The following is a 17067-nucleotide window of genomic DNA, read 5'->3' on the forward strand; positions in this document are numbered from 1 at the left end:
TTATACTAGTATGGAGACTGTATACTGATGTACTGCCATATCCCATGATTATGATGATTTACAGTATCAGAGCCTTTTATTTAATTAATTCAGTTGTGTGCTGAGGCTATATGCAGTATATTCTTATATTAATATTAGTTTTACTACACAACAAAAAACAATGTATAGGCAGTATAATAGCATATAAAACTGTATTATGGTGTGGAGTGGGAGGGTGATGGGGCCCATCATCTTGTTGTTGCCTGGGAGACTGAACCATCAGAAAGCCTCTCTATAGCAACCAGAAAGAGGGTAGTCTTAAGGCTTTGGGGGGCTTTCTTTTATTTTGGGGGGTTTTCAGCCGGCTTAAATTATAGGGCATTTCTCCCACTTTAACAACCGCATAGCTAGATAACGTCAGATCATAAATAAAAACCCCGTTTCCTGTTTCCCGACCGGTCTGGAATCACTTCCGCTGCCGTTGCTCCGACACGGGACATCAACAGGAATGGCGGACAAGGAGAAGCGCCGGTCCGGGGTGACTCCTCCAGGGTTGTCCGAGGGGAAAGCCAACAAATCGGACAGCGACAGGGACTTTCTGTCGCAGGCCGGAGTCGGAGAGCTGCTGCGCGGGGCCATCCTGAAGATGGTCGAGGCCAGGTCGGACGATCCCATCGGGTTTTTGGCCGACCACTTCTGCAACCTCGCCTCCGTGACAGAGACCACCGGCACAGCTGGATGCGGCGATGGGGATCATCTGAACAACGGCCCGATGAGCGCAGGCGCGCCGGAGCAGCAGCATCTCAACCGGGCGCTGTGGCACCTGCGGCTGGCGCACCACTCTCAGAGGTCTGGGTACATTTCGGAGCCAAACCCCTAAGAAACCAATACATAGAAAACGATCAAATCCTAATACAGCCTATTAGATATATCAGATAATGTAGACTCTTTAATAATAATCCAGGTTTAGCTACTCATTCTTTTGCCGGTAGTGGTAATGTAGTGATAGGTTTAATCACTAGGTTGCATGCACGATATGGATGTCATACAGCAACTCACAATGACACATGCATGCCTACATTGGCCAAGACAATCCTGTGACGCACTGTATACTTCAAAGGGCAGAACCTTTCCAGTCTTCCAGTTAAAATGTCTGCAGCAAGGCCTTTTGTAATAACTCATATTTTAATATCTTAATCTTAACTGTGAACATTTAAGGGTTTACCCAAATTACAAAAGGAAGTATTTCTGGCCTCTAGTGATGTGTAGCCATACAAATAGTTTTGGTGTGGGGCTCACAGCATTGAAAAATGACATTTAACAGATTCAACAGTAATATCTCCTTCCAAAGTCACCATTATTCTCACCATTTAATAATAAATGAATGCATAAATAGAAAATTACAATGTTATGTATCAAAAACTGAGACTTAATATTATATTAGTGTGGAGATTGTACTGATATATTGCCATATCATCCTCCCCCTCATCATGATTTAACCTCTTCCATTAGTACAGTGTACAGCCCATAATGAATGAATTGGAATATAATGAAAGACTAATCTTTCCCTCTAATTGTTACAAACTAACCAATGACTTTCTTTTCCTTTCTCACTCTAAACCCAGATCTGCCTTCAGCAACAACGTCCGTGTAGCTTATGACCTCCTAAACCTCACTGGCCCGTGTAAACGTCCAGACGAGGCTCCTGATGGCACCTGCATTGACAGCCCCACAGAAGGAGGAGGAGGAGGTGGAGGGGTAAGAGGAGGCCTCTACACACAGACTCTGCAGTGCCTGTGCAGTGAGGGCGGAGTCCCTGCCTCCACCTCTGCTCCGCTCCTCCGTCGCCTGCATTGCCAAGACCACGAGGCTGTCCCTTATGATGTCTTCCGTCACGGTGTGGTCACATGTGCAGTTTTCTCAGACTACATCCGGCAGGCTCAGAGGCTTTATGCTGAAGTGTGCTGCCCAGACGAAGGGCCTGCCTCGCGGGCGTTGTGCCTGGCCGTCCTGGGGACCCTAAAGGAAGCCCTGGAAACTTCACAGGGCTGCGATACAAACTGCTGTGTTAATGCTAATACTAAAGCCAATTCCTGTCTGGAGACCAATGTGAAGGCTATTCGCTACCTGGAGGCCAGTGCCAAGATATCTCCCTACCAGCTGGCTCAGGCCATGTCTGGAGCACAGACGCGGGGCCCGGGTGGCAACATGGACGCAAAGGAGTTTGAAAATGCAGCAGCAGAGCTCTTTATCACTCGAGTAAAAGTTGTGTCCTAGCTTTTCTCTCCATTTTCTCATCATTTATAAAAGTGCAACACACTACAGTGTATCCTAGAGTAAATAATTACCTTATGTGCACCTTCTCTTACCTCTAACACAAATCTACTGCTGCCCAAAGTGGCAGATTGCTGCAAAACACTTATTGAACCCAGTAATACCATTATTTGAAGAATGGCTCATGTAAAACATATTTTTTGCTGTGACTTAGCAAGCAGTTACTGTGCTGTGTGAATGTAAAAGAGTTTCTCATGTAGACTCTATTTATCCCTTGACGTCAGTCTGTATCCTGATTGTTTCCATTGCTGATCAGCCTTTGCCATGAAATGCTCTGACTAGAACGTAACACCCTGTCCCAGCCATCCAATAAATCCTACTTTTTAAACACATAATTTTCAGGTTGTGTTGAGACTCTCAGAGAGGTGTTGATTCAACTCTGTAGTCTTGGTTTGTTTTTCATTTAACCGATGGTGTTTCTCATGTTGTGTCCACCTGATAATAGAAATAAGTCCCCAGCTGTATTTAAAAAAAAACAGGTACTAACCCTGTACTATCCTTATCCTGGCATGTTGAAAAGCCCAAAATTATTATTTTTTTTAAAACTAATTTCAATTATCTTATATTTGTATGCCTTTATGACTTTGCACCTCACTGTATGTTCACTCATTGTATCCTATTTGAGAATACGGAGAATGCCAGCAATGCGTTAAGTATTGTTTTTTTATGCTATTATACAGTATGCAGTTGCTTGTTAGCTCTGCAAACTAATCTCAAACACTAAGCAGTTTTTATTGTTATTTCAAAGAATAACTTTTTTTTAGGTCAATTGATAACACTAAGTGCAACAAAAGATATGAACAAAAATCAACAATGAAGGCCATGTATTTGCTCTAGCAGTTTATACAAGCTGAAGTCTTGGCACTGCTGTTATATTTGCAACTGATTGTCCATAAACAAAGAGAAGTAATAGGCCTAACTTTCAACTACTTGAGTTTAGGAATGGTCATATGAGTTTAAAGAAGGATTTGAATAATTAAACATTTCTGGCAGGTAAAACTGTGCATGAAACATTCTTTCAACCACTGCCTTTTTCAACTATCAACAACGACTAACAACTATTTATGAACACTAGATGGCAGCATCATTCTTGGTGGTTATTAGAGCAAACGCAAACCCTAAAGAACTCAGGGAGGGTGGCCCTGTCGAATTGGGAATACAGTAGAATATATTTTCTTTGAGTTTACCAAACAGAGAAGATTAAGGAACAGGTTCAACATTTTTAAAGTTTCCTAAAACAACAGTCAGGCTCCCAAATGAATGCTGGCACAGGGTTGCCTTGCAGTAATCATCCCTCCAGTTCATACTATCCATTAGAGGATCCCTTCATAATACACTTATAGTTTCAATGATGGGGGACAAAATCCACAAGCCTCCTTCTGTGGAAAACTGTATTTAAAAGTTTATTTGAAGATAATATGAAGCTGTAGACCCCTGTTGTTACTACAATTGCAGGTCAACAGGCAAACACTTAATATGATTAACCCAAACTGCTGAAACCTTAACTTTAAGAGTTAAGATAAACTTTTAAATACATTTTTATACAAAGTTACTGTGTGGACACTGTTTATTTTGTCCCCCATCTCACATTGATATAACATTTAAAGAGGATGTTTTATCAGCCCTAATGAACAGCAGGAATGATAATGTTCAATGTTTATATGGGCACCTGACTTGACTGTTGTTTAAAGACACGCTTGAATTTAAAAAAAAAAAATGTATCCATTACCAAGTAGGACCCAATCTCTGGATCACACTCCGAAGCAAAAGGTGGCGGTAATGCACCTCATATACGCTAGATGGCAACAGCCTTAACAACCAAAAATAAGATGAAAAAACCCTAAACTATTAGATTCAAATGGATTTAGTTAAACATTTAAACGAAACACGTTTAATATCCTGAAAATAAGTTAAATACAACGTGTTTTTTTTTGTTTGTTTGTCAGCTTTTGTTATTTAAAGTCATGATTTTACACAATTTGCTACAGTAGGTGGCGACATGCACCTTTAACATTGGTTCGTAGTCCGTATGTAAAACCAAAGAAGTAGAAGAAGAGCCCGGATGTTGTTGTATATATTGAAATGACAGTAATTGCTACAATAACTGAGTTATTAGGAGATATTTCTTGCACTATAGCTTAATGTTTTGCATGCTGCCCCCCGGTTGAATCTGTCAAAATGGAGGAAGAGGAGCCGCTGCGGTCTTTCATGTTCCTGATGACTTACATGCTGCTGAAGCGCAGGAGAGACATAAACAACGCTCACAGTCAGAGGCGCAGTGAGATCCAAACACGCATCCGACATCGGCAGTACTTCTTCCAAAGACAGAGGAGGATGCTGATGGTCAGTCCCTCCTTCTCTGTCTCACATTTGTACACCCCCAGAGACAAACTTTAAACACTGACATATGAACACTGTCAATAGGTATACATGCCAGAAAGGTTATGAACACTTTCTATGCGTATAATATCTAATCACTATATTTTTGGATTATAAAACAACATTTTATGTTTGGCTTATTAATTTTAGTCAGTCACAGGCCTTTCAAAATGTATATCATGTCTACATAGTGTTTGCAGTTGTACCAAGAAACAGCATAGAAAAGTTAACCAAGGGAGAAGACCCACAGGTCTTTTCTAATAAGGGACTGATAAAATAAAAACAGACATGCAAATGTTTGGGCAGCTTTCCTGTTTTCACTATAAGCAATAATAGAGATACTTGTAACAATTTAATCAATTAGTTAATTGGCATAAAATGAATAACCTACTATTTTTATAATTGTTCATTTTGAGTCCTTTTTTTACATAGAAAAAGTACCAAAAGTCTCTAGTTGCAGTTAGTTGTCTGTCAGGACAAAAAAAGACATTTTAGGTTGCACCTTGTGCTTGGGAAATAACTTTTTTCACCATTTTCTGATATTTTATAACTAATCTATTGATTTAATTGTAAGTAGCAGGTTCTAATATAATTTATTATCAGGTTATAAGTGTATTAACGTACGGATATAAAACTTGGTGATGACTATGATTAAAAACTATCAGGTAGAATTTCTTCATAATATCTACTGTGGCCATAGAAATCAAAACAAAATATTTTCCAACTTAAGAGAAAAAGAGTGAAATACTGGATATGACAAAAGCATCATAATAACGTTGAACAGTGGTTTTACCAAATTGTGTGAGAGTGAGACTAGAGGGACAGAAACTGGTGAATTAATCTAAAGAAAATGGGATTTATTTTATTCTGGATCATCTTCTCCCCAGATGATGATAGCAGGAGGCATCCACTCGAACGTCCGCATCCGCACACGTCCCTGGACCACTACTCCAAGCACTGATTGGTGGGAACGGGTGGTGATGACAGAATTCCAGCCCTCGGATTGGCTGGATAAGTTCCGGATGAGCCGAGAGACGTTTTTCTACCTCTGTGACAAGCTGCGGCCCCGTCTGGCTCGCCAGGACACCAGCTTTCGTCTTGCGCTGCCGGTGGAGAAACGTGTAGCTGTGGCTCTGTGGCGTCTAGCATCGAATATCGAGTACCGCACCATCAGCACCCTCTTTGGTGTGGGTAAGTCCACTGTGTGCAGGTGTGTTAGAGACATGTGTCATGCCATCGTGGCTCTCCTCAGCACCGTCTACCTGCGCCCCCCCAACGAGCAGGAGCTGGAGGATTCAGCCCAGCTATTCTTGTCCCATTGGGGCTTCCCTCACTGCGCCGCTGCCATAGTAACTCTCCACACGGCTATCATCACCCCATCAAGCAACTCGTCCGACTATGCCAACCCTGCTGGCTGGCTCTCAGTGCTGTCTCAGGTGGTGAAGACACCCTTTTGTGCAAATACATGCCCACTAAGTTGTCCTACATCACATTTAGTTTTGACTGTTTGTCTTTTGGTGTTTCAGGTGGCTGTTAGTGGGCGGGGGCAATTCTGGGATGTATGTGCCAGTTTTCCAGGAGGGACGGACCCAGCTGACATCTTACAGAATTCATCCCTGTGGGCCACAGCTGCAGAGGGTGGACTGTCACCTTCCCCACCACCCATCTTCATGGGAAAATCACTTGGGTAAAGTTAAGCCAAATGCATGCCAGTTCATTTAAGAAGTACAATAAAACACATATTTCAGACATTAAAGAACTTAAGGTTACAATATGCTAATTTCTACCTTAAGGTAAAGATGTAGTCTTTTCCCTCCTTTCCCTTTGTTTGCATCCAGCATTTGTCACTCATCTGTCTACCTGAAATAGCATCTAACTTAAATGCTAGGTAACCAACTTCAATTAAGTCTCTACAGTTGTTAATAAGGGCTAGAGGATGATAGCTTGGTGCAGATTAGATTTGACCAAGTGGGTGGTAAAAGTTAAGTATACGACTAATATCAATTTATCATCTGTTCAAAAGAAGCAAAATGGTGATTTAAAAGCTGTGTCATGTTTTATGGAATCAGTGTTTTTAAAGCCTTGATCATTTTGTTCATCTTGTTTGTATTAGAAGGCCTCATTATAGGAAATAAACTGGTGTGTTTTTAGATCAAATTAAATAGCCTATATTGCTGTAGAATTACAAAATTGGACACCTGACCTGAATTTCAGCATTGATATTTCATAAGGAAATATCGTTCTCATGTCTTTTAAGTCAACAAAAAGAACAGATTATGAGAAACTGAGTGAAATGGCAGTTCAATCAGAAAGACTTCACATGCCTAAGAATGTGAAAAACAACATTACGACTTTGTTTCAGACATTTTACCTTAATTTTTGCCTAATTATACATTTAGGACATCCACACACTACACAGTTTTAAGCCTGATTATAACCCTGTTTAGCAGACTTGGACAAAAGTCTGTACACATCTTGTAGTGTACAGGTTTTTGAGAATCAAATCTCTGCCTCCTAACTAAACTTAAGCCTGTAGTTGCTGCCACAGTCCTATCAAATATGTTTAATTTACTATCTAAAACATTATCTATTAAATCTGAAAGTCTTGTGTTATTTTACTGAATTGACCAGACACCATCTGTTGTGTCCAGGTATGTGTTGCTTGGGGAGGCCTGCTACCCGCTCCAGAGCTGGCTGATGAAGGCCTATCCTGAAGAGAAAGGCAGAAGGGTGAATCACGCAGCACTGATGGAGCCACAGCGGCTCTTTAACCGGCGGCTCACCAGAGCGATGTATGTGGCCGAGGAGGCGCTGCTGAGGCTGAGGGCACGCTGGCAGTGCCTAAGCAAAAGGAACGACTGTGGGCTGGATGTGGTACCCACGATGATCCTGGCCTGCTGCATTCTGCACAACATGTGTGAGTCTCACAGGGACACTTTCAAGGCTGAGTGGCAGGTGGAGGTATCCGAGTCTGAGAGCCCCCAACCCAGCCACAAGCCGCTCATCTCAACCAACATAGACCAAAGTCATGCTGAGGAGATCCGGGGCCTCTTCTGTGACTATTTTGAAAAGCAGAATAATTGAGAATCATTGTTACACATGAGGACTAATGTTACTGAAATTCTTGTAAACATTTGTACTTGTACTATTATATTGTAGCCCCACAAGTAACATGGCTGTCACACTCAACTCTTTGCAAGAATCTTTTGAATTAGCAAGATTTCGGTTCAAGAAATTAAAAGGTAGAAAGTGAATGCAGCAGTATAAATGGCTGAGAGAACATCACTTGGCCTTAATGCAGAACACTTGTGTCAATCAGTTGGACTTGTATGGCTAAACATCAAAGGAACTGTAGTCCTGGATAGAGTGGATTATAAGTTAAGGACACATTGCCTATAGAAATGGCCAAGAAACACTAATTCAATGCAACTAAAGAGAATAAGCAGCAATAGAGATAAATGTTATGTCAATATAACATATAACATAGAAAACTTAGAATCTATTGTAAAAAAAAAAAAAGTCTTAACTGCAAAACACTTGTGTCAAAATCTCCATTAAGACCCAGTGGTTGGTGTGTTCCTAAGGAGTTGATCCAAATAAGCTCCCTGGCATAACCTCCTCAGCGTCACCCCCTCCATAGGGTTAGGGTTAGGGTCCATGCCCTGGAACCTAAGGGAGGAAATGGGATGTGAGTGGTTATTAAAGTGACGGGCTACGGGATAGTTCATTTCTTTGTGTTTTATGGAACTTTCCTTAAGGGTATGGGTGGTTTTAGATTTTATTGCGTGGGTATTTCAATAAGTAGACAATATTTTTTGTATTGCATGTGATAACTCCCGTTACTGATTTTTTTTTCTTGTCCAAAGATGTCTAAAGTAATTAGTTCTCCAAGTGTTACGGTGCTGCCATAGGGGTGGTTTCCCTGTTTAAGGGGAGCCGCGAGAGTCTGTTTTGAATTGGGCAGTATGTTGACTCTAACCAATTTATTACACAAGTCAGGTCAAAGTATATATTGTACATTTTGCAAATGTGATGTGCTAGGTGTTCTCTATTGTGTAATAATGGGCTGCTTTTTCTATTTATCATGACCCTTTGCTCATTTATTTTGTTTTGTACATTTGTATGTATACACTGCTGCATAAAAAAGATCCAAGATTTGTTTAAAGTAAGTATTTTCTTTTATTGATGATTTGTATTCCCTTGCTGTTGAGCTTGTATTCGTGTAAGCTATGACTATGACCACAAGATGTCACTGGTATCACAGTCCAGACACAGGCTAATGACGCTTCTTGCAATGTACTGCAGATTATTGATGAAGTAATGTCGAGTGCTCATTCAAATCTATTCTGTCTTGATTGGACAGTTGATATTTTCCAAGATATTTTTGCAATGCAGAATATTCATTTATCACTGATCTACAATCCACTGCTTGGGATTTATAGAGGTGTACAAAAAACATATCTTTCCCTAATTCATACACGGTGTGTTTTTGCACCTCATGGACTTAATTTGAGCGTTCAGAGTCAGATCCCTACCCAAAGATCCGCCTCGTTCATTTAATTGGTCTGACACAAACCTGTTTCATGCAATCCTCCATCTGTCAGTCAACACCACAGATCCTCCTCCTCCTCGACATCAGACTGGTGCGTGTGTGTGTATGTGAGAGTGTACCCACCTTGTTCCAGCAGCGACGAGCCATCCTGAAAGCCAGCTGCAAAGACAACAGCAAAAAATAAAATAGTAATAAGTAAAGAAGCAGTCGGACCGGCACGCATTTTAACCCTTCTTTCGGGCTTTTGTAGTAGTTTTTTTTAAAAACATATATTCACCGTTCAAAATGGTTGAGGATGTGATGGGGTGCTGTCCTGCTATCGCTAGCTAGGCGGACAAATTCCTTCAACCCAGCCTGCTGTTTCAATCACTGCGGGTTGACACAGCAGCTGAGGCGTTGCTGGGGAAGCTAGCGCCCGTAGCCGCTGCGTCTAATTTAGCCAACGCGAGCTAATATATAGTGCAATACTCCTCGGTTATCACTTTAACGAAGGCTTAGCTGGCATTGAGCTATTTTTTCGGGTGTTAACAAGCTAGCAAACGTCGGCGAGGCTGCACAAATATCAACTGTTAAAGGGTTGTTTTTTTGGATGTGGCGACACTGCAGCTTTCAGACACTTTTTGGCGGATCGTGAAGCTAGAAATTTGGACCGGACGAGAAGGACGAGAGCTGTGACAGAGCAAAAGGGGGGTTATTGGTATAAACCGGCTATCGAGTGGGTTAAATCTGTTAACACACATTGTGCAGTCATTTTTAATATTAGCCGTGTTAATATAGCGGAGCATCTCGGGGAGGCCCCACCGTCCTGCTGACTCCCTCCCCTTGTCCGACTCTCCCGTGATTTGCCGAGGACACCCGGGTGAAGTCGCAGTTGTTCTCGGCCGGGGGGGACAACTTGACAGCGAGGCCCCTAGCTAGTCTCCCTTCCCCCCCACCACCACCACCACCCACCAACCAACCACCCAGTCCCGTCCAATCATCCGTCCAGCCCCGACAGACCACCACCACCTCCTCCTCCTCGCCCCTGACATCGAAGCGAGAGGACCGGGGGGTTTTCTCTCTTTTCTTTTTTTTTTGGGGAGAAGCTGAAACCGTGGGCAAGTGTCGTCGTGGTCCCGTCTTAACCGGGCTGCCACAAGCAGAGGGGATGACTCTGGAGTCCATGATGGCTTGCTGCCTGAGCGAAGAGGCGAAGGAGTCGAAACGAATCAATGCAGAAATTGACAAACAACTGCGCCGAGACAAGCGAGACTCCAGGAGAGAGCTGAAATTACTTCTTCTCGGTATGTTGGCATGCTAATCCTTCAAATATCGTGTTTTACTGTCACCGTCTTGTGTCGTTTATATGTAAAAAAAAAAAAAAAAAAAAAAAAACTAGCCTCCTTTTGGGGCCTTCTTATGGCAATGCTAGCAAATGTGCTGCTACGAGTTAAGGCTGGCTAGCTGCAAGCCTGGTTTCCAGTATGAGTAACGTTATGGCATTTTCTCTCCCCCCACACCCCCCCCCCCCCCCCCACCCCCGAAATGCTTGTTTTGTAGCTTTGCAGGAATGAAAAATTAGTAAATTGGCTCGTTAAGGGGCGTATCTGCAAGAATTGGCCCAGCCAGCGATACTGTCTTTTTTATTCAAAGTGCATGTATTGGCATTGGGTGTACAGACAACAGCTTATTTGGCATCGAAGTTACTAAAATATGTCACCGTTTACAGGCCACCACATGCTAGTCAAGTGGGGCCAGTTTGATGTTATTGACTAGCCCTCAAGTTAACCAGTTGGCCAGCTCCTTGAACTGCCACCGTGGTTTGATAGCTGAGGGGTGGCTAAAAGGTGAAAGATGGTCTCTTGATAATAGAAGAATTAGCAGCTTTAGGGTGCTGCTGTGCACTGTTGCTTTAAACCAGGTTGCATAACATTTGTACAACTGGATGAAGCTTCAGGTGCCTCAGCTAGATCCTTGCTTGGATTGCATTCATTTATCAATTTGTAATTTTTGATTTTATTTGATTTTTTTGATTTTTTTTAAATGTGCACTCACTGTCACAAATCTACCCATCCATTAGCTAAGGATATTGAGGGATTTGCCCCCTCATCTTGGAGTCTAGCTGAGTAGGTTAGCTATTTATATAGCTGGTGTGTGGGCAGGTGGGAGCTGCTGTTGAATAAGTTGGCCTGTACTGCATTGATTCATAGTTCTGTGGAAACAAAGAGGAACAATAGGCCATGTTTTATCACAAATGTACTTGCATCCCTTTCAGGATGCATCTTTGTAGCAGCCTAACTTATAACTGGGTGTGCACAATTAGACCCACCACTCAATTAAAACAACAGATAAGTGTGAAAGCTCCTTGGAAGGAGGGAGGAGAAAAAAAGCATGTCCATTTTTAGGACAGGAATTAGAATTATCTAGGTTGCATCCTTAGTTTCAAAACGTTTGCTCTCATTTCTCGCCCACCAAAAGCAGCCCTGGTTATTTGACATGTGTGTCTCCTTTCATTTCCCTGCTGAATACCTCAGCTCAGAGAAGTAGGCCACACCAGAGCCATACCGTCGACGGGACTTATTCTATCCTGTCGTACATTTTAAACGCTGTAAACCTCCGTCCTACCTGGCTGAGAGGTCGAGCAGGTGAAAAGGGGTGTTTGTGCTTGCGCAGAGGATTTGAAATGTACTGCAGTCATATTTCTCTTGTCAGATAATTGGTGAAGAGTTGAGTTGATCAGATAGGTTCAATCTCCTACCCTAGTTTGTGTGTCTGTTCATCACCGGTTCAGTAAGTGTAAGTATTTCCAGTGTCCACCAGATGTTGACATCAGGCATGAAAATAATTTAAAAAGTGTCAGTGTGACAGACAGAAAGCGAGAAAGCAGGAGCTGCAATCAGTCATGCTGTAAGTGGCCCATCCTGTGTGAGTTAAGGCTGTCAGTGGACGCCTGGATAAGGACGTGTAAGGCAGGATTAGTCCAGGTCTTAATAGGCTTGGTTAAACACATCCGCTACTCAGACTTTGAGATGTCACTGATTCCTATTATCCCCTGGCATTATTCTCAGGCCCACTGCTCGCTGTGTAGCTGCCTGGCTCTCCACACCTCACTGGAGGAAGAAGAAAAAGAAGAAGGAGATCTCTGAACATTTAACTATCAAGTGTGTTTTAAAAGGAGAGGAATATTGAGGCTCTGATAACTTCTCCATCTCAGTAGAAAGTTGGCCTGTCATTAGTTACCTTACAGTTTAGTGCATGTCTGTATCATTAAAGCTTGCAACCCAGCATGTACCCAACAACTCCTGACCAAGTATGCACAGTTTTATTTGTGCATAATGTGTCACTGCAGACTGCTGCATGGCATATTTTAGTGCAGAGGCGTGAAATTTAGACGTTTTTTTAAAAGTATTGTAATCCTTTTCACATCTGATACTTGAAGACGTCTTGAATTTACTGTTGAATGATTAATGGAGGGCTGCAACAAACTAATTTCCGTTATCTAATTTCCACTGATTATTTTCTTGTCTTAATTGAGAAATGCAAGAAAATACTGGAACAATGACACATTTTCCACTTTAAAATGGCCTGTTTTCTTACCAATAAGCTTTTAATCTGACAATGATTTAAAACAGAGAAAGGCAGCCAACTCTCAGCTTTGTGAAGCTCAAACAAGATCATTTTTTGGAATTTGTGTTCAAAAAATTGTGACAACAATGAACCGATTATCAAAATAGTTGCCATTGGATTTTACTTTCAGTCAACTTAACGATTAATCTGATAATGGTTTCAAATCTGCAGATCTGGACTGATGTAGCCTTCTTACAGCAGTGTTTCTATCACTTAATTCAGGTCCACCCTCCCTTTCCTTTCCTGGCCAGGGTGCATTGCCAAAACAGCAAAACACAAGACGAAACAAACATGAGGTTTGGTTCAAATTTTAAGCCAGACACAGACGTAACGTTTCCAGACTAAGAATACAGTGCGAGGAATGTTAGGGTTAGCTTTGTAGGTAAAAAAGCTGTAACCACTTCAAGCTTAGCCATTTGGTCATGAAATAACAGCTCTGCCAAGGCTGTAGCAGTGCCCACAGTCTGGCTGCCTGTCACCGAGGGCCATATCAGGCCATACCGACAGCTTCCTGCTCCACAGACCAGTGGTTTGCCTCTACTTGGTCAAAACACAGTGGGCCAGGAGCTGTGGCCTTTTGCTGCATCGGGTAAATGAACTGCTGGAGCGAGCAAATGGTCAGTAAAGTGAGATGGAAGGGCAAACGCTTCAGGGTTTCCCCAAAGTGCTGACCAAGGTAAATTGTAAGCTCCCAGTCAAGCTGCCAGTGGGTACCAGTGGGCATTCAGGGTTTTTTTTCTAAAATGAAAATGTAGGTTTCCACATGCAGTCCGAGGAACAGAATGTCTGATGGTCAGTAAAACATCCCCGGCATTACGTCAGCATGACATTTTTTGGTCATCAGATATTTTTTTTTCTAAGCACAGTGTATGAAAAAAGGGGGTCTGACGTGGGCAAAGATGGCCAGACAACTAAAATGTTGACGATTGCTTGATAACGCATCATCCCAGTTTAACGAACAGCACAGTTTGTGGGTTGAATTGTTCTTGTTGATTGTTCCCATCTCAGCAGAACGTCTTGTTACCAGGTTAAGACATCCTTTAGAACCACGGTCTGATTGAACCAGGAAGAGGATCAGGGGTTAGGCTCAAATGTTTATTGCTGACCTTCCTTCTCTTGCCAAGCTGTCTTATTTTTGATCATATATGGCAATAGGGATCTTCTAGCTCTACTCCTTAGTGGTTGTGTGTGTGTGAGTACGGTACTTTTTCATGCCAGTGAATGTGGAGCTATGCGGATGATCAGTCGTACTGAAATCCTATTCATCATGGTCAGATCCGACACTTTTAAGTATGGGAATCATTGCCAGACAGGTGTCGAATATATCTGACAACGATATCCAGGCTGATCTGATATTCATTTTTTTTTACATAAACATTTTTGATAAAGACCCCTTCAATTCTTTCAGTAAGGATTTGTGACCAAGAAGGGTATTATGCGGTACATTTTAGAGCTGAAAAGAAAACTTGTCGGTTCTCTGGGGTGGATAAATTGTATAATGGAGACCCAATTTTTAAATTACCTCCAAAGATATCTTCTTGTAATTTATTAGTCAACATACTCAGATACTTGAATACCCTGCCGATTTATTGTTTGTGCATTAGTTCACTTAGATTTCACCATTTCTCAGTGTAGTCTTTTTGGAGAATAAATCAGAAAGTATTTGGGGAAAAAACAGATGTAAAATTGACACACAAATAACTGTATTGTAGTTTTCTGAGTATGTGTGGTTGCATCGTTGACTAAAATGAAAATGTTCAGAAAGTATTCAGTAGAATGCTTGTACAACTTTAGATTTTATTTGAACATTAATGTCAGGTAAAAGTGGTTAAATTGTTCACATTACTTGCATGAATGACATAATGATGTTTTATTACTAATATTACTAAAGTCAACCATTAATCAAAACCAGTTTTACCCCAAATGTTTCTCCCTTAGCATTTTTAAGGTGCATTTAACTGTGGCCCAAAATCTGCCTCTTTTTTTTTTGAGCATATCAAAGAATTCACTACCCCAAAGTTTGTCTGTTAATCTAACATTTTGTTGTGCTTCAAAAAACATGAAAAGTGTACTTACTGGGAAATAATGTATGCTGGTTACTTTTGGCTACATGAAGAAGGTTTGCTTTCTGTGCGTCATGAATTAAGTGAGGCCTTGGAAGAAAAAACTGCAGTTACTTTATATGATGATTCAAGTTTGTAAAAAAATAATTAGTTATGGATATATTACATAAACTGAAATGATCAGATGCTGTGTATAAGACCACATCCCTGAGACTCACATGAAGCTTGATCGCTGTTTGTGTTTTATTCAGTATCTGTGTCACTCTATACCATTTCCAGTAACCAAGGCAAGCAGGATTTATTAGTATAGCTCATTTCAACAACAAGGCAATTGGCAAAGTGCTTTACATAAAACATAAAATGCATTAAGGCTTGATATAAAAGCAACACACAGCAAAATAAAGACATTAAATACGATTAAATATGTTTAATTGGAAATAGAATTAAGCTAAAATAGAATAAGACAAAAACAAGAGAATAAAAAGTTATAGTGCAGTTCAAGATATTAACCCTAAAATTTGGTTTGATAAAAAGCAGTTGCAAACTGAAAAGTCGTCAGCCTTGATTTTACAAGAACCGAGAGTTGGAGCAAACCTGCAGTTCAGTGAGGATTATTTAAGGGTTGAATTGCAAGTATAACGTTTTAAAAGTGTTACTGTCATTTCAAGTTGCATGAGGTCCAAGGGTCACCACCTACTTCACAAATCTTGAAGTCGTAGTGAAGTAAACACACACGCATGCGCACACACACACAGAGTACGATCTGCATCAGCAAACACAGCTGACGTCTCCATCCAGAGTCCCTCTACATTCATGCTAGTTTGCATAAATGCTCAGATCTCAGCCGACCCTGTAAACACTCTTTGTTTCTTCTCTTTGACACAGCATCTTTCTTTTTTTTCTTTACACAGTCTCTCATTCTGCTCACATGAACACGTGCACATGTTCCAAACGGGGTCATGGCTGGTCCTCTGGAGATATGGGGGTGAATGAGGCTAGATGGTGACTGTCCCACATACTGCTGCTACCCCGGTCCCCAGACAGGACGGGGACGTAGCCTGCCTCTTTGTTCACTGCCAGTTTCTTCCATCCTTTTCTCCCTCTCTTTCTTTCTGTGTGCTGACAGGGTGGCATGTTCACTCTTGTTTACTCCCACCAGCTGCTGTGTACAGTTAAAGCCTGCACCTCTCTCTCTCATCGCACTGTTTCAACTTCAACTGTCACCTCATCTTTTAGTTTCAAGTTGGATTCAGTACGATAAGACTATAGACACTTTTTTTTATGCAGAACGTTAGGTGTGCATTGAGGTTGGAAGTGATCCAGCCACGTGAACGGTCCGTCGTGAGAGAAGCATACTAACCAAATGTGGATACATTTAAAGCAGTGTAGCAGGGATGCGTAAAGTACGGTTTCTGCCCATGTGTGGACATGAAGTGATGTTATCTGACAGAATTTCCATGATGAGATCCCCTAAAATACGTGTAACGGCTTAAGAAACAATGTCAATATAAAGGATTTGGCTGTTTTTAGTTAGTAGCAGCTAAGCAGAGTGTTTTTTTTTTTTTTTTTTTTGTAGATGCTAAAACACGGCTGCTGCTGACTCCAAAATCTTTTGTAAAGCCAGTATTAGATTTTTTTTTTTTTTTGGATCACCCACACCCACTCGACCAGAACAGCACTCACACACATATTCACTGGTGAATAGACAAAGCCGTCCTAAGGTGGTCAGATGAAGGTTTTTGAATTTGCGAATTTTTTTTGTGTGTGTATAATGTGTGCAGTGCATGCTAAAGCATGTATATTCAATTCACAGCTCCGACACCCACACACATTGAGCACTCAGCGGAGACAGAGACATCAGCACAAAGCAGCAGTGTTTTTGCTTGGATTCTGACAGCAAAGCAACACATGTTAGAAAGCTGCAGGATAACTGAGAGAGCAAAAAGCCCTCTTTCGTGTGTGTGTGTGTGTGTGTGTGTGTGTGTGTGTGTGTGTGTGTGTGTGTGTGTGTGTGTGTGTGTGTGTGTGTGTGTGTGTGTGTGTGTGTGTGTGTGTGTGTGTGTGTGTGTGTGTGTGTGTGTGTGTGTGTGTGTGTGTGTGTGTGTGTGTGTGTGTGTGTGTGTGTGTGTGTGTGTGTGTGTGTGTGTGTGTGTG

At 41.6% G+C, this 17067-nt stretch overlaps 3 protein-coding genes across 5 annotated transcripts in view; all 3 read left to right on the forward strand.

Annotated features, from left to right (window-relative positions):
* Positions 1–487: 487 nt before the first annotated feature.
* On the forward strand, positions 488–2406 carry tpgs1 (tubulin polyglutamylase complex subunit 1). Its single transcript, XM_062440796.1, has 2 exons — positions 488–828; positions 1605–2406. The coding sequence occupies exons 1-2, from the start codon at positions 488–490 to the stop codon at positions 2254–2256; spliced, it is 993 nt and encodes a 330-aa protein (XP_062296780.1). The 3' UTR covers positions 2257–2406.
* Positions 2407–4386: 1980 nt separating this feature from the next.
* LOC134001392 (uncharacterized) lies at positions 4387–8233 on the forward strand. Of its 2 annotated transcripts, XM_062440985.1 has the most exons (4): positions 4387–4656; positions 5580–6128; positions 6219–6379; positions 7344–8233. In XM_062440985.1, the coding sequence occupies exons 1-4, from the start codon at positions 4492–4494 to the stop codon at positions 7774–7776; spliced, it is 1308 nt and encodes a 435-aa protein (XP_062296969.1). In that variant the 5' UTR covers positions 4387–4491; the 3' UTR covers positions 7777–8233. The 2 variants fall into 2 exon arrangements, with proteins under 2 accessions (XP_062296969.1, XP_062296968.1); XM_062440984.1 differs by having other exon boundaries at positions 5580–6379.
* Positions 8234–9368: 1135 nt separating this feature from the next.
* gna11b (guanine nucleotide binding protein (G protein), alpha 11b (Gq class)) overlaps positions 9369–17067 on the forward strand; it is a 29261-nt gene continuing 21562 nt past the window's right edge. For both annotated transcript variants that reach the window (XM_062440987.1, XM_062440986.1), the window contains exon 1: positions 9369–10527. In XM_062440987.1, coding sequence (XP_062296971.1) covers positions 10392–10527 — 136 coding nt within the window. In that variant the 5' untranslated portion in view covers positions 9369–10391. The remainder of the gene's footprint in view (positions 10528–17067) is intronic.

This window comes from Scomber scombrus, chromosome 19 (genome assembly GCF_963691925.1).
Source record: "Scomber scombrus chromosome 19, fScoSco1.1, whole genome shotgun sequence".
NCBI classification, from domain to species: Eukaryota; Metazoa; Chordata; class Actinopteri; order Scombriformes; family Scombridae; genus Scomber; species Scomber scombrus.